The following is a 27,205-nucleotide window of genomic DNA, read 5'->3' as shown; positions in this document are numbered from 1 at the left end:
TTATTCTGTGGTATTAGCAGAATGATAATTTAGTAAAACAGTATACTGAACCATTTTGCGTGTCGACATTGCAATTATGAATTCTAATAGGAGAAAGCCGCCCTACGGACGCGTTGTTACCAGTCTCATATAATGACGGATTCTTATGTATTTATGCAAATTTATAGTTTCCTTTTAATACACACCTATTAACGTGTTTCATGGGCACTTATAAATAAACATTGAACAATTAAGAAATGGAATTGTTAAAGAAGTATGTAATTCGAAGTGTTATACCATGTGTGGCCTATAACAGGGGTAAATAATTAAAACGTAGATCATACTCGTCAAACTCAACAACATTAATTCAGTGACGTTCAAAAATAATTCGTTTTTTAATTTTTATTACACTTTAAAGTTTATTCGAAGAAGCAAGGTAAAGCAAAAATGTTTGATGTTTGTAGCGTGACAGGCGACGTCAGTTGGGTTATAGGATGGCGTAGGTACCATCAGCCAAATAAGTGGTCTATCAATTTTTAAACAAGTTCCTATCAAATGAATATGTCGCTAAAGTCGAACTTTCAAGTTGGCAGACACGTCTATTGGCATTATTGTTTTATGACGTGCAAACGATTATCAACCTTAGGGTGGTAGACCACATATTTGGCTGATGGTACATTGAATTTACGATTAAGTTTCTTAGAAAAAAAAGTTAAGTTTTGATTTTAATTAAGTGGGACCATAATGATCCAATTACCAGTGATCTATAGAGCCGCTGTTTTAATATTATCCCCGGTTCTGGGCCACACATTGTATAAATTAAACAATGAAAGTAACAAAGCCCTTCATTATTTAGCAATGAATAATAGCTTCTTGACAAGAGAAATATCTTGATTTTAGAGAAGCTCGATGTTTCGGCACAGTTGCATGCGCCATGAACACGAGACTCATCGAGAGAGACGATCATATAACCTATCCAACAAAAGTTGGATAACCCCCGACTTTGTCACTTCATAGTTCAATTTCTCAAAAACGGCTGAACTGATTTTGATGAAATCTCTAAGAACCACCGCGCGAAGCCCTGATTTCAAATAAAAAAACCGCATTCAAATCGGTCCACCCGCTTAAGAGCTACGGTGCCACAGACAGACACACATAGCGGTCAAACTTATAACACCCCTCTTTTTGCGTCAGGGGTTAAAAATTAGTAAGGACCGCGATAGTCTAAAACATTGTAAAGAGAAATATCGTTGGATGGCGTTAGTATCAAAAGGTATCTTTGACGTTACAGACTTACGTGCGATTGACTCATTTAGGCCGTCTTGCAGGAAAAAATAAATCTAGATTTAGTAGTTAATCCAGGCTTAAGCTTGACAGTTCCATACAATTTGACATTGCTAAACTGAGCTTAACGCTAACTCGAGATTTATGTGTTTACTGCAATGCAAGTGGGCCTAAGTTACAGATGTATTACTAGTGCCGTCCACGAAGACGCGTGATTTTGTCAAAATTAGACATTAATGACATTGTAATAAGAACCATGGCACGCGTCGTCGTGAATGACTCTATCTATAGTAAATAATGGTCATCATATTTTATCGGCAAAGTTCGTATTCATCGTGCCCTCTAAATTGTAGTGAGTAATCCCATCGTGCAGTCGTACGTTTTTCATTTTGACATTTGACAATAAATTATTATTTTATTTATTGTTATTAATATGGAACTTTCTTAAGCTCCATATTAATGTGAAAATAGTCAAAAAACACCACATACGGGACTTAGCACGCTATTTTTACACAAGTAATATTTACCTCGACGTTTCGGCAACCTAACAGTTGCCGTGGTCACGAGTAGACTAATAAACCCGGCCCGTATCGGTTTATAATATAACGTTTTAAACTTTCGTGATTCTCACTCATAGTCATAAAACACCACATACGGGACTTAGCACGCTATTTTTACACAAGTAATATTTACCTCGACGTTTCGGTGGTCACGAGTAGACCTGTTACGTTGCCGAAACGTCCAGGTAAATATTACTTGTGTACAAATAGCGTGGTAAGTCCCGTATGTGGTGTTTTTTGACTATGAGTGAGAATCACGAAAGTTTAAAACGTTAATGTGAAAATGTCACTAATTTAATACAATAATTGATTGACACGTCGGACGCAGTCGTTATCTGATTGAGATCCGACTTTTCCCGATGGAAAGCCATTCCAGTTGATGCACTACTTATTTATACATCATCATCATCATCATCCCAGCCTATATACGTCCCACTGCTGGGCACAGGCCTCCTCTCAGAACAAGAGGGCTTGGGCCATAGTTCCCACGCGGGCCCAGTGCGGATTGGGAACTTCACACACACCATTTTATTTATACATAGCCTAAGCCAATCTTAAACATGACGCAAATGTCAAATTATCAAACGGACCTCACTATATTAGGACAAGGTACGATTAGGGTCTAAATCTTCATTCCATAACCTAACCAACAAAAGTTGGAAATCCCCCGACAGTGCCACTTCAAAGTTCAATATCTCAAAAACGGCTTAACCGATTTTGATAAAACATGTCTAAGAACCATTGCTAGAAAAACTACTTTCAAATAAAAAAACCGCATTCAAATCAGTTCACCCGTTTAAGAGCTACGGTGCCACAGACTGATACACAGACACACTAGCGGTCAAACTTATAAATTGACTAAAAGAATTTCCTTGCTCACCCGCGACTTTACGATAGCTAAGCTTATGCAAAATATGTCTAACAACTGGTAGCATGGTGTACGGTTGTGTCACTCTGAAGATGAGCTCTGGTTGAGTTCGAAACGCGTCAGTGTAGTGTGGTGGTGGTGATAGATGGGTTTGTGTGATTTGTGTGTGTTCTTACAGTGTGGAGGAGGAGGAACTGCATGAACACGCATATTTTGCATAAGCTTAGCCATCGTAAGGTCGCGGGTGAGCAAGGAAATTCTTTTAGTTCATTGATATGGACCTCCGCAAAGTAACGCCTGATTCAATAAATTATTCAAACTTATAAAGTCTAACACCACCCTACCCTGAGAGTTTTTGCAATACGCCACGCGAGGTTTTTGCGCTAAGAAAAATAACAAAATGAATGACAATAGCACAATGGGATAACCTTTGGTGTGTGTATATTTTTGTTCGAGAAAGGTCAGTTTTATTTTTCTACAGACTCCATTTAGTTATAGTTTATTTACCGATTATCTTTGATTTAAACAATCGCTTTCGCGTGTTAAGTATTATTGACCGTGCGGCGGCCTCTAATATGACGGCGCTAATATGACTATAACAGGGTTTCTTGAACTTTTCGCAGTCACGGACCACTTTCACAATTTAAACAATTCCACGGAGCCCTGTCAAAAATATTGTTGGAAATGAAAAAAGCCTAATAAGTATATAATAAAAAATAAAACCTACGCGCAGTGCCTAAGTGCAGTGATTACGTATCGACAACGACAATGCGTCTCGTCAAGTTTACTACACAATTTACTAGTAATAAGTTTACAGACTCACTTACTGCGGACCCCTGATATACATGCTACGGACCCCTAAGGGACCGTGGACCCCACTTTAAGAAACCCTGCTGGATAAGCTCTGCCTTATATCGTCATACTACCACCTGTGCCCGCGGCTTCGTCTTAATTACAGCCAGCATGAGCGCCGCAAGGATTATTTTCAGAAGGGGGCATTGCATCTTACATTTGCATATAGGGAGGTGCATTTATAGGTTTAATTCATATCCCGGAAGATAGCAAAGTTACCAAGGGACAACGATAAATGCATTCTTTAAAGATGGAGCTGCGGGCTGTTGCTACTTTTAATATATTGTGTTTCATTGTGGTTTTATAATAAATGCTGCCGCGAAACCTACGACAGCACATCAACTCTTTCTACCACCTACAAGAAATTTCTTTCAAAAGTTACTATCTCGCTCTACTTGCTACGTGCTTATCTTTGACGGGCCATAACAGTTACTGATCTTCCCAAAATATGCCTTAATCTTATACTTACAGAAGCAATAACAACAGCAAATGGCAAGCAGCGATGTTGAATGAGATTATGGAACGTGCCGCAGCGCGCGTGCGCGAAATGATCCAGTTTTCTATTATTAAATTATAAATAACGGAAACGCTTCTTGCTTGTCTGTTTGCGACATTGCGTCATGTTTAATGTTAAAAGGGTTCTGAACCATCATCATCATCATCATCATAGAAACACGAAGTGATGCAGAAGCCCACACAATACAAAACAATACAATGACTCTTTACCGAACATAAATACATAGGTAAGCAGTACAGAAAACACAAGTACATAGAGTTTTTCCAAGGCAAGCAATAGACGGCTTTATCGCTTCAGAGCGAGCTCCTCCAGGCAACCTTTACAATAAAACTGCCACAAAACTGTAACAATTGAATTCCAACAAAAGCTATTTTTACCCGACTGCGACTCCTTCTTCGTTATGTGTTTGACGCGTATGTATGTATGTATATATGTAAGTATGTATGTATGTCTATTCCTATGTCCACTCGTAAATACTCAACGGCTGAACCGATTTTGATAAATGATACGTCATTGGATTGGTCTTAATGATGTGAGTGACACTGGGTAGGTACATGAAATTCTTAAAAAAACAAAATGGCGGATTTTGGCACCTAAATGTATGTTTTAAAAAAATGTTTTTTATTCAAACCTATAGAGTGGGGTATCAAATGAAAGCAGCCCATTCTAAAAATATATGAGTTATAACCGTTTTAATATACTATTGTGACATAAAACAATACATTTAAAAAATCAAAAAACCCGACTGTCTAAAAAATACTAATAAGAAAAAAACAAGCCCAGTGGGCTAGAACTTTGTTAAGTAGCTAACTTAAAGTTCAACAGTCGGGACCCATTTAAATCGTGACGCTCGAAAATTCTTACCTAATGGGTCCCGACTGTTGAACTTTAAGTTAGCTACTTAACAAAGTTCTAGCCCACTAGGCTTGTTTTCTTCTTTTTAGTACTTTTTAAGGCTGTCGGGTTTAATTCTTCTGCATGGATCGGACTACTTAGTATTCATAAAGCACGTTGTTCGTGAATCTGCGAGGCGTCGCCGGCGCACCTGCGTGCGTCAGGTATTCGGGCCAAGGATGGGTCAACGCACGAAAGTCTCGTTTTACATACAACGCCATACTTTGATGGCAACCGCTTTCCTACACTTTTACTAGCACGGGCGAATCTGACTGCTCTGGGATTATGAGCGAACAGCGGCCTGATGAGTGTTTTCTATGGAGGATTTCATTGCGCGGCGGAGACGCTCGTGGCCAGTGGAACTGTGTGCTGCCACTCAATGAACAGGAAAAACGCGTACGCGCACTGTACTCGGTCGTGCGTAGTCCTTTACGTTCGAATCTTGAGTACAACAATATTTGGTTGGTAAAAAAAATGCCGCAGTAGGGTCAAAATTATTTTTAGTGACTAAAGTAGAGATGAAAGTTTATGAACACTTTTACAAAGTAGATGTCACAAAATATCTTCCTATTAGTGATGCGTTAGTTCTCAACCGGATCTCAATGTTTTTTAAAAAAATCTCTATAATCCTGGATCATCTATGGGAGCCCATGATACTAAGGGGCTGTTTCACCATCCATTAGCGTTCACCGACGGTTAAATGTGATGCCATCTCCGTCTATTCGAACAAAACAAATAGAGACGGCATCACACCTAACCGCCAGTTAACACTAATCAGTGGATGGTGAAACAGCCCCTAAATGGGGATATTCTCGTGCATCGTGGGGATATGTTGGATTTTATAGATTAGTTGATAGGAAAACAAAAAAGTTATATGATGGCGTCTAACGCCTCAGCATAATGCTGAGTCAGCGGCGCCGTTTCATTTTTGCGGGAACACAGAAAATCGATCAATCAATCAATCAATCATTTATTTATTTGTAAAACATAGGTAGGTATTACAGATAAAGATCGTGTAAGTATTTTCATGTTTGTTTTTTTTGTTTTCTTTTATTTTTGTTGTTTATTCTTATTTTTAAAGTTTGTTGTATTTGTGTGTTTTTGTGAATAAATATATTCTTTCTTTCTTTCTTATGTTTTCCTTTCCAGTGGTGGGGGAAGCGTCCCCGGATTTTGAAAAATGTAAAAAAAAACATAAATACTTAAGCGTGTCAGTTATTGTAAACAATAGGCGGCCTTATCGCTTAAGAGCGATCTCTTCCAGGCAGCCTTAGATTTTTGTAATCCGTACAAAGAATATGTTTCGCGTGTATCGAAACACGGTGGCGGTTCTGGTATGTTACGGTCTAGCGGGCGGAACCTTTAGCTGCTAAGAACAGTAAGTCTTGTACTAGCGTTTTTGCCCGGCGCCGCCCGTTCCGCTCTCATAGCTGCGCGCACGCGCGCCAATACACTATTGATATTGCTAGCTGTTAGCATAGGTTGCCTCATTGCTTTCATTACACGAGTACGGGAATGAGGGTTTTCACAGAGGTGAAATATCGCTAGATGGCGTTAGCATCGTGAGGTCCGTTTGACGTTTGCTTGCGATGGGCCGCATTCAAATCGGTTCACCCGTTTAAGAGCTACGGTACCACAGACAGACACACAGATAGACAAATAGACACACATAGCGGTCAAACTATAACACCCCTCTTTTTGCGTCGGGGGTTAAAACTATCCTATGTTCTTCTTCGGGACTCAAACTATCTGTATACCGTAAACTCAGGTTTCTATAGTCCAAACCGACTTTTTAGGGTTCCGGAGCCAAAATGGCAAAAACGGAACCCGTATAGTTTCGCCATGTCTGTCTGTCTATCTGTCTGTCTGTCTGCCTGTCTGTTCGTCCGCGGCTTTGCTCAGGGACTATCAATGCTAGAAAGCTGTAATTTTTCACGGATATATATATGTATATATAAACTATGCCGAGAAAATGGTACAATAAAAAAATCAAAAGTTTTTTTAGGGTACCTCCCATGGACGTAAAGTGGGGTGATTTTTTTTCTCATCCAACCTCACGATACTAACGCCATCTAGTGATATTTCGCCTCTGTGAACACCCTCATTAGGGCTATCGCGTATGAATTTGCCGCTAGAGGCGAGAGGTCTCCAAAATGTCAAATGTCACTATTTTTGGGTGAGCGACGCAGGTTTAATTATAATTTTGAACATGAAACTACCGTGAGACTCACTCATATTAAATGATATTATAACGGAGGTGTTAGTTTCGTCGGACAGTCGTGCGAGCAGAGCGGTGGCGCGTATATAGTGTGCGTGTTGCGGCAGCCGCCGAGTCGCGTGCTCCTGAGAGGAAGGGCTACGAAATAGCCTGAAACATGTCGGGCTAAACTCGGTTTAAGACGTGAGTTATCCGTTATAATATCATTTAATTATAATTAGAATAATTTTGTGAATATTTTGTAATACATTACTTAATTATGGCAAATATGCGTTACGGGGCAATTAATGTCTGTGTTTTGAGACAGTTTTGTGTTTCGGAAACCTTTGTCCTCCCTTTTTTCCGAACAAAACGGGACTACGCAACACTGTGGCATGCTCGATATTTTTATGGCACGGTTTTAAGGTATTAAATATGATTTAAATGTAAATTTTGTTTTCACACCCGTAATAACAAACTAACCACTATACTTCAACCTTTGTCTACAGTGGCGCCAACTGGTGAGCGCGAAAACGGTAGCCCTCATTGAGTGAGTCTTCGAAGTAAACAGTTTTATCATAATATTTTGAACTATATACAATTAATTACTCTGGTAATCCGTGATCTGCGGAATTTATTAAGAAGAATACATTTTATATAATTGAAGGAACGAACGAAATCTCGAGAACACGCACGGATAGATACATATATTTGTCGAATAGCAATCGCATATTTTATTTCATACTTATGATAAGTACTTAATTATAACTAAGTATACAACTAAACTTTTTCATGTATGTGACTGTACTGTCCGCAAATTAGGCCCAGTAAAAAGAAAACGAACGTGTGTATGTTTATGTAAAAAGTAAAGAAAATACTTTCCATAAATACAACAGTTTCAAATAACTGAATACAGACTTATTTTTCTACAAAACAAAATTAGGTAAGTCTGATTAAAATGAAACATTAATACAGAGATATCGACAAACCGTTTTTAGGATTCCGTACCTAAAGCCTAAAAACGGAAACCCTATTACTAGGACTTCGCTGTCCGCCTGTCTGTCCGTCTGTCACCAGGCTGTATCTCATGAACCGTGGTAGTTAGACAGTTGAAATTTTTATAGATTATGTATAACTGTGGCCGCTATAACAACAAATACTAAAAACAGAATAAAATAAATTTAAGGGGGGCTCCCGTACAACAAACGTGATTTTTAACCCCCGACGCAAAAAGAGGGGTGTTATAAGTTTGACCGCTATGTGTGTCTGTCTGTCTGTGTGTTGGTCTTTGGCACTGTAGCTCTAACACGGGTGGACCGATTTGAATACATACATGGTTCAGCCGTTCTTGAAATATTGAACTTTGAAGTGACAAAGTCGGGGGTTTTCCAACTTTTTTAACCCTCGACGCAAAAAGAGGGGTGTTATTAGCCGTTTTTTGCTAATGTCTAATGAATGTTGTATAGATGGTACGGAACCCTTCATGCGCCAGTCTGATTCGCAACTGGCCGGTTTTTTGTAACGAACGGTGCTGTATCAATGCATTATTGTTATAGCAAAATAATGGCGCTCTTAAGAGTAATTAGAAGTCTAATGGAACTGTGTTCGAATTTAACAAGGTTTATTTTTACAGGCGAAGTACCGCTAGATGGTGTTAGTATCGTGAGGTCCGTTTAGGTACATCTGGTGAAGGTTGTGTTGCTTCTGAAGATGAGCTCTGGTTGGGTTCGAAACGCGGCAGTGTAGTGTGGTGGTGATAAATGGGTTTGTGTGATGTGTGTTCTCAGTGTGGAGGTGGAAGAACTGCATGGACACACATTTCTTGCATAAACGTGTCGCGGGTGTGCAAAGTAATTGTTTCAGTCGATTGATATGGACCTCCGCAAAGTAACGCCTGATTAAATAAATTATAGATTGCTAGCCGTTACCCCTGACTCCGTCCGCTTAGAATTCGTTAATCGCTATCCCGCGGGAACTATGCAATTTTCAGGGTAAAAACTTCAATATCTCAAAAACCATCACTAGAAAACCTGCTTTCAAAATAAAACCGCATTCAAATCGGTTCACCGGTTTAAGAGCTACGGTGCCACAGACAGACACACAGATAGACAGACACACATAACCGAAGAGACCTGACCATATACTACGAAGTTGCACTTCGAGCTTTGTATCTTGCCGTCCCTTTGACGCTAATATTATTTAATACGTGAGTGAGAGGGACGGTACGATACGACCTTTGATTTGCAACCCCGGTAACCCCCCTGCGTGTCGTGGAACGAAGCGTCGAGAAGGTCCTTGGGGAACGCCTTATCCAGTCTTCTGGCAGAGATGATGACGAAGACGGAGTCGCGGGAAACATCAAGCATATATAATATAGTGTATATAGAAACCCCTGTTAGCTACAGTGTTGCTACCGTGCTCGGAATGCGGTACTATTGACGCTTTTTTTGCGCCATGTCGGAAGTTCTGTTCTATTTTTGATTGATTGCGCGTTGTTTGTATTTACAGGTGAAGTAAGAAAATAAATTGACAATAAGTTATAAACTGCTAAATACTGAGTTTCGAAATGAGCCATAAATATATTGGCCATAAGAGGATCATCAACAGTAAAATCCGTTGCCAACCCTGCATTATATGCAACTAATGAACTGAAAGAGTTACTTTGCTGACCCGCGACCTTATGACAGCTCTACAAGTTTGTGCAAGAAAAGTGTGTCGTCCTCCACACTGTAAGAAAACACACAAATCACACAAACCCATCTAGCACCACCACCATACGCCACTGACGCGTTTTGAGCTCAGCTTCAGAGCAACACAACCATTCATTAAGCAACTAGATGTTAGCATCAGTGTAGTGGTGGTGGTTATAGATGGGTTTGTGTGATTTGTGTGTTCTTACGTTGTGGAAGTGAAGGAACTGCATGAAAACACATTTCTTGCATAAAAATATCTTAAGGTCGCGGGTGAGCAAAGTAATTGTTTCTGTTCATTGATATGGACCTCCGGAAAGTAACATTGCATACTGCATAATTGCAAATTGCATTGTATAATTGCATATTGCATTGTATAAATGTTCTTAATATTTATTATCCTATTCCTGACAAAGACAAATTCAAAAGCACAAAAATCATAAAAAAATTGTTCCAGCTGTTCTTGAGTTATAAATGATGTAACTAACACGACTTTGTTTTTATTATATAGATGTAAATGTACTGTAAGTACTAAAATAGGTAGGTAGTAGGTATTGAATTGATTTTTTTCTTTTTTTATTATGTTTTAGGTAGTGTTTTGCTTATTGTCAGCCACACTACCATTTCCTTCTTTAAGGTGAGGACTGAAAACCAGCAGCACTGCTGAGTCCTTTACCTCTTCACAAATTATTTTTTATCTGCTTCTTTCTTTGTATTTTGTTATGTTATATTTTTGGCTTTATGAATAAATATTCTTTTATTTTTTATTTATTTTATTTATATATATATATATCGTGTGGTAGCGGAGTAGCAAGATAAAAGGTCGTAGTTTATTGATGTAGACCTCCGCAAAACGCCAGAATCAATCAAGTTATGTGAACTTGTTCGCATGCCGAAGATTGTGGTAGAAAGCATTATTATTACGTATACCTTTTCTCCGTGTGTATGTTATGAAATAGTTATTTTGGCTCGCTACATGGCGTGGGAAGCGCCGATGAAATACTTTCTAATATCAGAATCCGTGTTTTTACACACAAACACTAAGTACTTACTCGTATAATCTAGGAGATATGATAGTATAGTGGTTAGAGACCTGACTATACAAAGCTTGAGGTTTCGATTTCAATCCCCGGTCGGGGAAGAATAATACGATTGTTTGTTAAGATTGTTTTTTTGGAGTCTTTTTGTATTTTTTATTTAAACTCCAAATTTTATAACTTTTACGGTCATCCCGTAAAATCCATATCGAAAATACAAACAGTTCGGTTAGTTCCAATGGAGTGCTGAAAGTTTCTCGATGAGGGCTATAGCATAGATGTCGCTGTGTCGCTGCTTAAGTGACTAAAAAAGAAACAAACAAGCTGAGATATGTGGTGCATAGGAGAAATTCGTGTTTGTACTCCTGCCCAGTGGTGGTGTAGCGGTATAGCACGCAGCACGGAATGCTGAGGACCTGGGTTCGATTACTAGCGCTGGTCTCTTTCTCTGGTTTTTCTGTGCATCTATGTTTCAGATTGTATTTTCAAAACGCTTGCTTGTTCTCAGGTCTCGGACGTTTAATATAATAATATGTATTTATCTGTGTCAGTATGATTTTATCCGTTACCTGGTACCCGCAGCTTTGCATAGTTTGGGGCTAGAATTGGTGTCAATTGTCCCATGATATTTATTTGTAAGTGGAAAGAGTTAAGGAAGGGTTTTGGCTTATTTTGCGTGCCACATTGCATCGCAAAGTCGAACAGTATTACATTTTCTAAAATTTCGTAGGTAAGCCAGATTTTCGGGGTAGCCGATCAAAGATTTTATTATATAGACATTTTTGATGGTACCTAGGTACCATTAGTTGTATCTTATTTCACACCAAGACCATTAGAAAATAACATTGCATGCATAATATGATGTAACCGGGGTGAAGAAGTGTTGTGGTACGAGCACGTAGCAGCGGTGTGGCCAGTGGCCAGTAGCCAGTAGCCAGCGGGGTATTTTTGAGTGGTTCGAATAGATACTTATTTTTGCACCTGACTGTACGTACGTATTGTTTACGCTATCCAGCGGAACTATGCAATTTTAAGAGATAAAAGCATTTCACGTGTTTTAGTTATAGGTTTTTTGGAAAAAAATAGCTGTTTAGAATAGTGTGAGGTCCGTTTGAAGTTTAATCTCGTGTGCGATTTGCTCACAGTTATTTAACCAATCGCAAACGTGACACAAACCCGCACGCACATGGACGTGGTCCCGCCGGAAGACCAGCGCTGACTGCATCCCAGGAGTCCGCATTTATGCTGAGGCGGGACCTTTTCACTCACACATATAAAATTATATATTATTTTATTTCATATTTTGTATTTCAACAATTTTTGTAACTATTAACTATGTGTGTGTTGAATAAACTTTTTTCATTCATTCATTTCATTCATTCATTCAAGGGACAAAGTTGTCAAACGGATATATGATACGAGTAAGTACCAGCGCCACCTAGTATGTCACAGATACCCTCAGTGCAGCGACACCCGAAATGATGATGCAAACCGTGAATTTACTCATTCGATTTCCATGCGTAATCAAATCCGACGTTACATTCAAATTGTGCCATACAATTTAAACGTTTCGTACATTAGACTGTGGAAACAATGCCGCAATCGATTGATACGTGTTATTATAGTCGTGGTCACGGATTTGCGGGTCACCGGCGGCAATGTCATGTAGCGAGCTATTTTTCTATTCATTGCGTGTGCAGCCAGTGAAACAGTGTGCGGTGAGCGACTCGGCCACGCAATGGACAGTGGAAAGCTTCGCTGTTTCGAGTCGTGGGTAGGTATTTGTTAATTCGGGGGTCGTGATGCGACGACGCGACGCGCGCATGAGTTCAGATCGGTGTCAATACCTAGCTAAATTTTAGTATTTATCAGTGCTGATAATCACCATTTTCATGAATGGCAAATGACATTATGGCATGTGGTAATTATGGATTATAATGATTATGACAAATTAAAATATTGAAATTTATATTATGGGAAACAATGAGTATGGCATACGAAATTATAAGAAACAATATTATGGCAGTTGAATATTATGGCACATGAAATTCGGGCAAACGGAATTCTGGCTCCGTCCACATCTTCGCTTACCAGACGTGATTTTGGTCAAACGCAATTCTATTTCTATTGGTTCAAAAAAGTGTAACTAACCGTGCTGGCGGGATGTGCGGGGTGTGCCGGCAAGAGCAGCAGCTGCGGCGGCCGCTTGCGCACCCCCCTCGGGCGCTTGCCGCGCCCCCCGCTGCCCGCCGCCACTGCCGCCCCCGTCGCCCCCGCCGGCTGCCGTCCCAGCCAATGAGACACCAGCTTCTCCTTGCTGTTCGCGCTGCCGAATTCTGGGGTCTCGGCCTTAGAAAGAAAATAACGATTGAAATGTAGTTAAGAGTTAGATACATAGTTAGATTTTGTCGCACACCAGTTCTAACCCCTCACCTTTTTCTTCTTCAAAGTCTCTCCCTGGAGCTTCACTTCGAGTTCTTTGCACAGCTCGTGTCCCTTCTCTCTCTCTTTATCCCTCGGCTCTCCCTTTTTCTCATCAATGTGCACGACAAAGGGCTGCTTGAAGCCAGGGTCGAACTGGTTGTGGTCGAAGGCCTGGCGGGGACGGAAGCACGAGCACACGCGCTTAGAGAGATGGTAGATGCTGATGATGCAGACCAAGCAGTGGACTGTTGCTATGACGAGAACCGCGATGTTCGTCAGCACCGGCGTCCACGCTTCCATTTCATCCTGGAGACAACAAACAAGACAAATATATATCCACTTCTGATGCTCGTAAAGTTGATATTTTTGCCGGATTTAGGCGTTATGCCCTAGTGCGTAAAGTAAAATATTCGTCTAAGACCAAGGTGTCAACAGCCACAAACAATAAAAAGTTTCTAAATTTTTTTTAATAATTTTTAATTTATATAAAACTAAAAATCAATCAAAATAGATCAATAGAACTATTTTTTTAATTATAATAGTAATGCGTGAACAATAAAAGGTACATAGTAAGTGAATAATTGTTTCCACTGTTGCTATTTAGTTTCCTCTCAATCGAAGTGAGAAACTGAGTGTAAAACTCGAGCATTAAACCTATTTTCCCCTCGACGTGTCTATCCACCCTCGCCGTATCGGCTTGGATGGCTATATGAACGCCTCGGGTAAAATTTCTCGTTTTATGTTCTTGTTGTACAGTCTACTACTTCACTCAAGCCCAGCGTAGGACGTGCACCGAAGAGATGGATGGATGACCTGAAGCCTTATTGTCTAACACACGTGGAATATAATCGCTTTCGACACATATTTCTGTCACACAGTATTAGACGAGGGTAGAAAGAGATGGCGAATGCCATCGTGAACGTCAGCGAGTGAGACAACGGCTTCTGGTTAAAGTCGCGGTTTCTTCGAATCGAAGAAACTGGAAGTCTTTGGGGAGGCCTATGTACAACAGTGGACGTCCTATGGCTGAATTGATGATGATGACGATGATAGATGCTTATAAATTTCATGTTAGATATAGGCTGCCTAAAAAGACTATTTTTATGGTCTAGAGCATAAAGTAAAACTTTATCTGCGTCCAAGGCGCTCACAGTCACGAATAAACTTATAATTTTCTTTAGACGACCAGATGGCCTAGTGGTTAGAGAACCTGACTACGAAGCTTGAGGTCCCGGGTTCGATTCCCGTGTCGGGCAGATATTTGTATGAAAAATACGAATGTTTGTTCTCGGGTCTTGGGTGTTTTATATGTATTTAAGTATGTATCTATCTATATAATTATATTTATCCGTTGCTTAGTACCCATAACACAAGCTTTGCTAAGCTTACTTTGGGACTAGGTCAATTGGTGTGGATTGTCCCGTGATATTTATTTATTTATTTATTTATTTATTTATTTCTTTCTTTTTTTGTGTTAATTTTAAACCTCGACGCAAAAAGAGAGGTGTTATAAGTTTGACCGCTTAGTATGTCTGTCTGTGAGTCTGTCTGTGAGTCTGTCTGTGAGTCTGTCCAGGAACGTGTTTTGAACGCGGAGGAATGTGTTTTTCATGGACCAATAAACGCTTTATTTATCTATCCTCGCTCCGCTCAGCTGTTTCCACTAGAGCTGTGCTGTTTGAGGATAGGTAAATGAAGCTTCTCTTGGTTCAGTTTCTATTGGTTCATGAAAAACACATTTCCTCGCAACACATCCACATCTCTGGTGGCAACGCAGCCTAACCCTCAAGTAACTGAACCTATCAACTATCAACTCTCACCTTTTTTGCACTCGTTATATAATCTACTATTATTAATAGAGTAATAAAAAATGTAAAGTCATCCTGCTCGTAGTTATGGCTTGCAGAGGAGTTAGGAAAAAAATTACACACAGAAACGTCTGGAATGCGATCGCCGCTTATATTGTTGTAGAGCTCTATATAACGTACGTGTACGTACATACGTTTTAATGTAAAATGTACTGTACGACTTTATTTCTAGGGTCCCATATATCGAAAGGTACTCAACTGAGTGATCTTTTAAATTGCCAAATAAAAAGAAATAAATAAATCTCCCTCTGTCATAGTCTGCATTTAAAAAAAATAGTTTAATTTTAACCTCTTGAGACCCCTCGTAAAAATGTTGAATGCAAGAATTTTAAATTCAATGACAATCAAGAAAAGTTAACGTTTGATTAAACATTATGTTAAATCAAAATTTTGTACTCGGGGTCTTAGATGGTTGAAGGTGTTTTTAGGTTTCTTCTCAAGTTGTATTTAAAAATACGTATAAAATTAGTTTTATTTTCGAGTTTGTAGCACTTTGAAATTTTTAAAAGAAAATTTGTTCCATTCTTATTAAACCTATCGCACGTCAGTGAACCTTTCGTGTGTCAGTCCGACTCGCACTTAGCCAGTTTTTTACAATAATTTCGGCTTCTCGCATGATCACATAATTACAGTGGTAATGTGATGCAAGGGTCAGTGGCTTTGGCTAACTGTTTCGCAACATATAACGACTAAAACATCTTAGATTAGTGGCCCCGAAACTAGAATGGGTTTCTGCGAATAGAGACTAACTTTGTACATAACTTACTTTGTAAAGGTACGACCAAACCGCATTTTAAAAAACGGTGACGGCACGGATTATTAAAATACGGAATAGCAGTGACGTGTCGTAAACTTCAGTGCCCTTATTTTGAAAATGAAACTACCGTGAGACTCACTCATATTAAATATAATGACCGGATAACTCACGTCTTAAATCAGTTTCAGTGCCCTTAGTGTAAGTTTTCGGTTACAAAATACGTCTCGATCGCGTTCACGTTAAAATCTCAATTTGTATGGAAACACGAACATCGCAAACGTTCCGCTAGAGGCGCAGTTCGTGTTTCCATATAAATTGAGATTTTAAAGCGAACGCGATCAAGACGTATTTTCTAACCGAAAACTTACACTAAGGGTACAGGTCTTTACCGAACAAAAGTCGTGACGTTTACGGCACGTCACTGCGATTCCGCACCGTTTGCGTGTATTAAGCAGCGGTGTGGAAAGCATGCAAAACGCACGGTGCGCATACGATGCGTCACTGCGATTCCGTACCGTCACCGTTTTTTTAAGCAGCGGTTTAGCAGCACCTTAATACAGTTTTGTCATAGCTCATAGCTTTACTTACTAGCCTGTTACCCGGGACTCGGTCCGCGTAGAATTCATTTATCCCTATCCCGCGGAAACTATGTGATTTCCCGGGATAAAAACTATCCTATGTCCTTCCCTGTAACTCAAACTGTCTGTGTACCTGCGATGTGATGGAGTAACAAACAAACAGACTTACAAACTTTCGCATTTATAGAAATTAGAGGGATTTTAAACCAAAAACCTACTAAGAAACCTCTAGATCATGTTTTAAGACCCATGTAATAATCACACGTCATTTTACGCTAGATATTATAGCTAACGCTTCCTTGCTGGCGGTGGGACAAGTGCTTTACAGATGTAAAGCCGAGTGTAGACATGCAAGAAAAATCGTGCAAGTTGCATTACATTGCGGCGCTCGATTGACCACTAGAAACTCGTTGGCTTTACGGCCTCGCAATGTAATGCAATTTGTATGATTTTTCCATTAGTTCCAGATTTAATCATAAATTCAAATAACCAAGTGTATGTCTTACGCTCGAACAGTAAGAGCAGTAATAAAATAGTAAAAGCGTGAAAAACACTGGGAAATGTTAACGCAGTTTGATTTACATTTTTCTAGAAAGTTCATGAGAGAATAATTTGGAAGATAATGATGGGTAACGTTCGTGCCAGTCATGAACGATTATATGTGTAATTTTTTTAGCGAGGTGTGGGATTAGGGTGAAGCCAGACAAGCGTAATATTTTGACTTGTGAGTCGCGTAATTTTGATTTCATACAGAATGGGGCCTTTAACTCCTGCAAGTAATACGTTATTTGTTTTTTTTTGTTCACTATGTAAATTAAATCTTGACAATGCATGTTATCGGACAGAAATACATTATTTAAGCTATCTTTAAATACAACAAAGTTATATGGGTTTGAAATTCAAGGTTAGACAGAGAAAGACTCACTTGCATGTGATGTCACACGCAAGTAGCGTCATAGTCTCTGCATAGAGAAAAGCATTTTAGAAAGAGACCAGAGTGCCAGTAATTTCGCCGGCGGTCTTACTCTCCACGCCGAAACACAACCGTGCAAGCACTGCTGCTTCACGGCAGGATTAGCGAGCAAGATGGTGGTAGCAATCCGGGCGGACCTTGCACAAGGTCATACCACCTGGCCACTGATCGACCTTCAGCTAATGTCCGCTTGGATTAGCAACCTGCTCCGTCCCCTTTGTTTATTTGGAACTGCATTCCAAACCAGTTCTAACAGGCGACCAAATAGACAGATAAAACTTTATTCAACGAGCATGACATAACAATTCGAAAGAAACAAATAAGATCGCTGTACCAACTATATCAAGAATCAATACAATACAAATACAGTGTGTTACCGCCAGTCAGGCTTTTTTTAAGGGAGGTTAATTATCATCCCAGCCTATATACGTCCCACTGCTGGGCATAGGCCTCCTCTCAGAACAAGAAAGCTTGGGCCATAGTTCCCACGCGGGCCCAGTGCGGATTGGGAACTTCGCACGCACCATTGAATCGCTTCGCAGGTTTGCGCAGGTTTCCTCACGATGTTTTCGGTCACCGCAAAGCTCGTGGTAAATTTCAATGTAATTCCGCACATGAATTTCGAAAAACTCAGAGGTGCGAGCCGGGGTTCGAACCCACGACCCTCTGCTTGAGAGGCGATAGGTCAAACCACTAGGCCACCACGGCTTCAAGATTTTAATTAACCATGACATTATTTTAATGAATAAACTAAAATTCAGACTTGTTAACTTTCCACCACCGCTTGGAGCATTCCCTGTAGACTCTGTTGGCGCTTTCTCCCCAGGGCCCCAGAGTCTCAACCCCAAATTCAAGTTATTTGATAATATTACAAAAACAAAAAAAAAGCCGTGGTGGCCTAGTGGTTTGACCTATCGCCTCTCAAACAGAGGGTCGTGGGTTCAAACCCCGGCTCGCACCTCTGAGTTTTTTCCAAATTCATGTGCGGAATTACATTTGAAATTTACCACGAGCTTTGCGGTGAAGGAAAACATCGTGAGGAAACCTGCACAAACCTGCGAAGCAATTCAATGGTGCGTGTGAAGTTCCCAATCCGCACTGGGCCCGCGTGGGAACTATAGCCCAAGCCCCTTGTTTTCTGAGAGGAGGCCTGTGCCCAGCAGTGGGACGTATATAGGCTGGGATGATGATGATGATTACAAAAACAAATGTAGCTTAGTTATACGAGTAAAATCTGGCCTTGAATTTAAAGACCCATGACCAGACACACCCTGTATATTTGTAGGAATCTATATAAATTGAAAATACAAACTGAAATATAGATGCACAGAAAAACCAGAAAAATAAGACCATCACTGGGAATCGAGCCCAGGTCCTCGGTATTCCGTACCGCGTGCTATACCGCTACACCACTGATGGTCAACGGTACCGACACGAATTTCCCCTATGCACCTCATATCTCAGCCTGTTTGTTTCTCATTTAGCCACTTAAGCAGTGACGCTAGCTAGTGAGGAATCTATATATTCTAGTAGTATCGACGCAAGAGCATTTGTAGTGCGCATTGCTTCAGTACTAGCTTCTGGCGCATGAATAATCGGTTATCAAAGGTTACAGCTGTTGCATGCAGTTCATTCGTAACAGGTTAATGACCGATTGAAAACTGGGGCAGTCGCTTAACGCCGTTTAAACCAATCATCGGAATATTGTATCATAAATATACAGGATGAAGAGCGTGGTTTTTCATCGTATTTTTAACCCCCGACGCAAAAAGAGGGGTGTTATAAGTTTTTTTTTTTTTTTTTTTTTTTTTTTTTTTTTTTTCGAGGGAGGTGGAGAATGCTCATAGAATACTGCCGAGCCGGCCTCGGCAGCATGCCCGACTCATCTGAGAATTGCTCACCAGACGCCTACGGACTAAACTCCACCCCCTGTGGAGTATTGTACTCCAGACGCTCCGTGCTTACGGTATACACTTTGCGTCTGGGTGATTTTTTGTATAGTGGTGTTATGTGTGAGATTTGAGGTGAGTTATTGTTTTAAGTTGTGTGTTGTTTGTTTAGAGTACCTATCTGTGAGGAATGGGTTGGATGAGGGGTTTGTTGGTAGGGAGAGTTTTAGGTATTATTGAATAGTTTGAGGTTTTTTATGATGTGTTCTAGTAGGGAGTGGAAGGATTTCGAGGTGGACTCTTTGGTCAGGATATTTTGAAAATCGGTTGGGTTTATGGAGAGGTTATTGCAGGTAATGTTCAGATCAAGGCGTTTGGGAAGAAATCTGGGGCAGTGGAAAATGAGGTGTTCGAGGGACTGTTGTGTGGTGTGATCGCAAGGGCAGAGGTCGTCGTCTGTAATTCGGAATCGGTGTAGGTATGCTTTGTGATATCCATGGTTGCTAAGAAACTGTGTTGTTGCGAATGTGAGCGTGTTTTGGGTGAGATAGGTGATAAGTTCTTTGTAGGTGGGAAAGAGTGTTTTAGTGTAATGGCAGTGTTCGGGGTTGTTGTATAAAAGTTCCATTTCTGTATTTAGTATTTTTTTGTTGTGGTATTTTATGTAACTGATTGGGATGAGTGTGTAGTCTGGTGCTTTGCGTAAGTTTGCTGCTAGTTTGGCAGCCTGGTCTGCTTGTTCATTGCCCGCTATTCCGCTGTGAGCTTTCGTCCAGTAAAAATGTGTTTGTAGAGTATTTGTGTGTGTATGTATGAGTCTATGAATGTTGTTAGCGATTGGGTTATAGCTATTGGGGTTTCCTAGTTCTTGAAGGGCAGATTTGCTGTCAGAGAAGAGGAGTAGGTGTACGTAGTTATGCTGTGTAAAGTGTGTAACAATGTGTTGGATGCAATGCGAAATAGCGAGCAGTTCCGCTTGGAAAACGGAGCAACGGTCATGGAGTTTAAGTTTTTTGGCGACTGGGGGGCCGTTTGGTTTGTGTAAAATGTATGCCGCGCCTACTCTGTCATCATGTCTACTTCCGTCGGTGTATGCATGAAGGGTGTACGCTGGTTGTGTAATATGTGTGTGTGTTGTGTGTGTCGTGATTATATTGTTTAGCGTTGTGTCGTCGTGGATGTCAGAGTGTGGGATGCTTCTTCTGTAAGCGGGATGAAGAAGAGACGTAGGGGGGACCGGGGTCTCTATTGGTAGATTGTGTAGTAAGAGGGGCGTGTGTCCCTTAATCCTCGCAGATTCTACAGCCGCAACGCTTTCTATTTTAGAGGGAAGAGGAGCGAGTTGGGCGAGCGTAATTGAAAGAGGAGTATTTATCGTTCTAAATGCATGAGTGATTTTAATTGCGACTATTCTTTGGAGGGATAGTAATTTAGTTCTTATATATTTGTATTTGAGAGCACTGATCCATATAGAAGCTCCGTAGGTGATTATGGGGACTATAACTTGATAGTAAATAGTTCGGATGTTTTCTGGGTGAACACCCCAGGTGGGTCTGATGAACTGTTGAATCTTATGTATTAGTTTTTTAACTCTATCAATGTTATTGAGTACGTGTTTTGTGAATCTGAGTTTGTTATCAATGGTTATGCCTAGGTATTTAATGTGAGTTATGAATGGAATGTGTATATGACCTATGTGAATGTGTGCGTGAGATGCTTTTGGGGTGAAGGCTATCGTCTGCGTTTTGTCCGGTCCGAAGTCGAGTTTAACTGTATGTCCCCAGTCAACCACGGTACGCAGTGAGTTGTTGGTTGCTGCCTCCAGTTGAGCTGTAGTTTTGGCGTGGCATATAAGGAGGATATCATCCGCATATGCCTGAAGGTGGCATCCGTCCTGAAGTTTGGTCTCTAGGAGTTCATCAATAATGAGGTTCCACAAGATTGGTCCGATAACTGATCCCTGTACGCACCCTCTTGTCATCTCTTTGGAGACAAAACAGTCTGCAAAGTTTATATTTACTCTCCTATCTTTGATGTAGCTGAGTAGAATGACATACAGATTTCTTGGGCATTTGGTATGTTTGAGTCGTTTGAATATGATAGGCCACCAGGCGTTGTCGAAGGCGGCGCGGATATCCAAGGATACGGCCAGGACCTGCTCCCCGTTAGCTCGCGCCGTTTTGACGATATCTAGCGCGTGCTGAATGGCGTTGGTGGTGGAGGTTTGGAGCTTGAACCCGAACTGCGTTTTTAACATTTGATCCGTCTGGTAAAGGTGATACACAAGCCTGTTGACTATGATTTTTTCGAGTAATTTGCCAAATACATTTACGAGCCCTATTGGTCGAAAGGATGAAGTTTTATTGTAGTCTGCTTTATTCTGTTTAGGTATAATTTTGGTCGTAGTAGTTTTCCAAGCGCCTGGAAAGTAGCCTAAAGTTAAGCATCTGTTGAGTATGTGAGTGATGGTTTCTGGAAAGAGCTTGGCAAACAGGTAGCAGATATCAGATGTCAGGTGATCGGAGCCCGGTGCCTTTTTGTGGTTAATGGTTTTTAGGGTCTCTAGAACCTCGGTAATAGTGAATGGCGGTTCATCTGAGGTGTCTGGACTGAGGTGCATCCTTTCCCTGAGGCGTTGCTGTTCGTCTGTATCATTGTGGTCATCCTCCGGATAGAAGGCGTCAAGTAGAGCTTTGGCTGTATCGTGGCTGTTTTTGGTGAATGAGCCGTTGGGCAGTTGGAGCGTTGCTGGGGGTTGAGTTAAAGGGCGGGTCTTGATGATCCTGTTGGTAACTGACCAAACGTCCTCTTTCTTTTGTCTTTGACAAAACTCTCTGAAAGCTGCAGTGGAGGCAGAGCGACACGCGTCGGAGTATTCCTTCCTGAGTTCGTCTCTTTCTTTTAGAATAGGTTCTAGGGGAAGCTTCTGGCGCACCGCCTTGGCGAGTCTGTGGTGGTTTTTGATCACCATTTTCTTCTTCTCCTCCAAGTCGTCATTCCACCACGGTGCTCGGACGGGGGGGCCTTGGACCTCGGCAGAAGATGGTCACACGCTTTCTGTATATCACGAGTGAGTTTATGAATTGTACTGTCTAGCTCCTCTTCGGTGCAGGATTCTATATGAGAGGCGGATGGAATGGTTTTCGAAAGGGCTTCCTTTATCTCATTCTCGATACGATCCCATTTGATAGCGGATGTGTCGTACCGGAAGGTGGACAACTTTGTTTTATTGCGGAATTGAGTTGCGCCTTTCGGGGCAGTAAGTATATTGAAAGTAACAGCGTTGTGGTCGGATGATGGACAGATATCTGGGTCTACCTTCCATTCTGTGATTTGTACAGGATGTTGTCCGCGGCGGGGCTGATCAAGTAGTAGTGTAATATCCACAATAGAGGATCTAAGAGATCCAAGGGTGACGGTTTCGAAGGTAGGGTTGTTACCTTCATTGCACACTGTGAGGTTGTGGGCTAGGATGATATCAGCGATTGCGTTACCTCTTGGGTTATTCCTAGGACATCCCCACAGGGAGTGCCATCCGTTTAAATCGCCCCCGATGATTACTATTGATCCTCTGGTCTCTTGTAATAGCGCCTCTAGTCTTTCCAAGGTATTAGAGGGGTCTAAGCGTGGTTCAGTATATATTGATACCAGGTATACCTGACGGTTGGATCTTGTTGTGAGCTGTACGATGGCCATGTTAGAGTCCGAGTACTGGGAGTACCCTAGCCTGCTAATCGGCCCGTCCTTCACCAGGAGGGCTGCTTTCACTGGGCGATCGGGAGATGGGAATTGGTAAACGGTGTATCCAGGGACGGGTTTCATAATTGAGTTACCGCCTCCGGGCAAATATGGTTCGGTTATGAAAGCGAAGTCATATTTCTGCGTTTCGAGTGAGATAAGGAGCTCCTGATGGGCGTTTCGGCCACGTCCGGTGTTGATTTGTATAGCCGCGAGTGGGTTAGAGCTGATATTCAGAGGATTGTTTCTGCTGTTAAGGTTATTCCTGTCCATAATCTATCCTGGTTTTGAGGAGATTGATCATCTGGAGCAATTGTGGACATTTAGTGGAGGTGGCGCTGTGTTTATTGCTTGTTTTGCTGTTTCGGCGATTTTGGGTGGAGCAATTGTGGCACTCGGCTTTGCTGGGGTCAGCTTTGTGCGGGCAGCTCTGGTATAGGTGATTGACGGAGGCACAGTGTGAGCAGATTGTGGTGGCCGCTGAACACCTTCTGCGGGTATGTCCGTACTGCAGGCATGAGTAGCACTGAAGCAGAGGGATGTGCTCCGAGACATGGACGCGCTGGTGATCAATGTTCAGTCTGCCGGCGGTGATTACGCTTCTGAAGATAGTGGGGTGGTCAAATAGACGGCGTTGTATAAATACGGATTTTTATTGTTTTTAATAAAGTGGAGGGAGAGGTCGCCTTGATTTCCGATATTTTTCTCTATGCAGGGGTTTTGATTGGTAATAATTTCTGTGAGGTGTTCATTAGCTACCTCTTTCGGTACGCCTTTAATGATAAACATCGGTTTCAGCGCTCTGGCCGGTTCCGCCCTGACTTCGCCATTGTCGTTGATATTAGTACGTAAGAGGGCCGCATCTCTCTGCTCGGCGTTGTCAAACTCTACCCTGACTTTACCGTTGGACAGGAACTTAGTGGCGGCCGGGGCGTGATCGGTGTTCCGAAAGGTCACTGACCTTTTCCATGCCTGTAGGGTTTCGGCGGCATTTACTGAGGGTGTTTTGTGGGTGATTGTGATGGCGTGTCTGGTCGACGGAATTCTGGGGGCTTTCGGAGCGGCGGCGTGCGGTGTGCGCGCCTCTCGGCTGGCTACAGAGGCGTATGTGCCGGAGTCTTGCCCTTCGGCTCCGCTAGCGCGTTCGCGATTGGAGAGCTTCTCGAACTCCTCTCTGATGACCTGCCTGACAACGGTCGCGGTGTCTGTGGAGTGGTCAGCGGCAGGATTCGTCTGCGTGGCCGCAGCGGCGGTGCTGGGCGCGTGCGGGTGAGAGGGCCTGGTCGCTGCGACCGGGTTCATCAGCGAGGTGAGCGAGGTCACGAATCTTTCGGTCTCTTTTTTAATGGCGTTTGCGAGGCGTGTAACCTCGGCCTTGTCCGCTTTCGTAACAGTTTTACTCTTGGTTATAGCCGTAAGGATTCCAGCCACTCCGAATTGGATCTGGTTTTCGAAAGTTTTCCCGATGGTTTCCTCGATGTGGTGTGACGTTTGGGGTTCTTGGCTGTAGTCCATTCGCAACTCTTGAGAGAGGTCATCTTGTGACGTGTCAGCTGCGAGTGCCCAGAGTTCCTGCCGAAGCCCCGGTTGAGGTGCGTTTAAGGCGTGGGTGCGGTATGGTACCGGGCTGTTGGGGATGGTGTTGGTCGGTGTCATGGTCGCTGTCGCTGAGGTGGTCAGGGTGCTCGTGGTGGCTGTGTCTGGTTGACGCCGCGGCGGCGGCGGTGAGTGTGAAATGAGCATACCTATTGTGTGAAGTTGTGTCTGTGATACCAGTGGTTGGTGTTTGTTAGAAGAAAAGGAAATACTATCCGGACTAGTTACTATACAAGGGAGGTAATGACTAGCTGAAAGTACGGGTAGCGATTGCAAGTGCTCTCTGAATCGGTGGTCTAACTCAATAAAACTCAGTAAAACGTAAGGTTACTCGAAAACATCTCGATAACTCGTAACTAATTATTACTACTTTTTGTACTTATACTAACCACCGTCTGGTTCAACAGAATTGAGCAGAGGTATATTATCAAAATGTTAGTGGCGTTTGGTAATCGTTAATAAGTCAGCTAGCGGGTAGTTCAGATAGGCAGGTGGGACTTATATGGGCGAGGATAGGTGATTGCCAGTAGGTAATGGTTTGTACAGTGCCACAATGCTATTAATTTGATTATAAATATGTATATTTATACGCTAAATATGTATTGTGTACTGTGTTAATATTATATGTACTATACGCTGCAATTACATATTTTTTCAAAGGGAGAAGGGGGGGTGTCTTATTCTGTATATATATTTTTTTCTTTTCTTCTTTTGCGGATTGTTTAAGTACCTTATACCGACTAGTTGCTGACCTGTAAATATCCAAGTAACGTCGCCTAACTGTCCCTCTAAACGTAGAATCTTTATCTTAAGTCATTATCATAGTCATAGTTTCTGCAACTCGCTAGGTACACAAAGATCTTATTCTCTACCTGCGCTTACCTAGGTAGGTAAGCGTAGACTACGAGTATGACTAGGAAGCGATGACTAGGTATAGTCGTTCCCGTAAGTACTAGAATATTTAAACTATTTGCTCTAACCTGTAGTAATTTATTACAGGACACCGTCTTCACGGAAAGAGCCTTATATAAAGAAAGGAAACAAAGAAAAATATTTTAGGTATATATAGCACTTACGGAGTTGTCCAGTTAGATGATTAATTGCCTTTGGATGGATGAGCTATGTTAATTTGTAGGTGTACCTTTTCCCAGGGCAGCCTGAGTCGGTTCTTGGTAGGTTGGTACCTACTTGGTGCTCATGTTTCTGGCACGCGAGGAGCTGGCCTTTATATGGCCTGGTAGTATATTATGGCCTGGTATAATAATGCGCGATGCGCGGGACGCACCGCACACGTGACTTATGGTTTTCGGCCGTGGAGCCCTGGTTTTTCAGCCGTGGTGCAACGGTTTTTTACCGGGAGACTCCCAAACTCTGCCAGGGCCTGGGCTTCACTAGGGACCGGTGCGTGGCGCCTAAGAACACTGGGTCGTCGATGGTTTATGACGTCGCGCACGTGGTTTATGGTTTTCGGCCGTGGTGCCGTGGTTTATCAACCGTGGTGCTGCGATTTGTCGCCGGAAAGTTCCCAAATTTCACCAGGGCCTGGGTTTCACCAGGGACCGTTGCGTGGCGCCGAGAATTACCGAGCAGTTAATTGTTTATGGCGTCGCGCACGTGGTTTATGGGATTTCAGCCGTGGTGGCGTGGTTTTTCAGCCGTGGTGCTGCGATCTTGTACCGGGAGGTTCCCAAACTCCACCTGGACCTGGGCTTCACCAGGGTCAATTGCGTGGCGCCGAGAGACACTAAGGTAACCGATTGTTTTAGCGCGCCGCACGTATGTTTATATACTTTACCGCGGATTTTCACCTTTTCTAGCACAGTAGGTTATTGGATGGTCCGATTTGGGAGATTTAAACACTATTTAATAGGGCGCGCATGCGCGCAACTTTTGGTACCACTTTCACTGTAAAATTCACAGTTTTACCTCGAAAACTGATTTTTTACACGCGGAGCGACGCGATTTCGTGGCGTTCGCTTCGACGAACCGGCGCGGACTGAAACTGGATAGATATTAAACTAAATGTAAACAAAACAACGTCAATTGGTGTCTTAAATATTGAAATTCCTCCATTAAACTATCTAAACATTTACATTTCTGTATTGAAATACACTACTCTAGTTTATATTAGGTACAACGAAAGCAAAATGTATATAAGTATTATTAAGTATGTATGTATATAAGTAAAATGTTTAAAATCCTTGAATGTACCATCAGCCAAATATATGGTTTACCACCCTATAGTTGATAATAATGATAATAGTTTGCATGTCACAAAATAATAATGCCAACAGACGTGTCTGTCACTTTGAACGTTCGACTTTAGCGACATAATCACTTGATAGGAACTTGTTTAAAAATTGATAGACCACTTATTTGGCTGATGGTATCAAATCTGGCAGCTGAAGTTTGTTTACATTAGTTAATTACCTAAACGTTTCAAATATAGTGGCTTAACTATTTGATTCGAATATGATCCTATTTATTCTGTACCTATGGGCTTT

The 27,205-nt window shown here is 41.8% G+C and overlaps 1 protein-coding gene across 1 annotated transcript in view; it reads right to left on the bottom strand.

Annotated features, from left to right (window-relative positions):
• The window catches only part of LOC141428799 (uncharacterized), a 164,328-nt gene that overhangs the window by 55,153 nt on the left and 81,970 nt on the right, over positions 1–27,205 (bottom strand). The window contains exons 3-4 of the mRNA XM_074088817.1: positions 13,312–13,608; positions 13,030–13,227 (exon numbers count right to left, since the gene is read on the bottom strand). Coding sequence (XP_073944918.1) covers positions 13,030–13,227; positions 13,312–13,608 — 495 coding nt within the window. The remainder of the gene's footprint in view (positions 1–13,029; positions 13,228–13,311; positions 13,609–27,205) is intronic.

This window comes from Choristoneura fumiferana, chromosome 6 (genome assembly GCF_025370935.1).
Source record: "Choristoneura fumiferana chromosome 6, NRCan_CFum_1, whole genome shotgun sequence".
NCBI classification, from domain to species: Eukaryota; Metazoa; Arthropoda; class Insecta; order Lepidoptera; family Tortricidae; genus Choristoneura; species Choristoneura fumiferana.
Note: the sequence above shows the minus strand (reverse complement) of the source record. Positions and strands in the feature narration are given on the sequence as shown.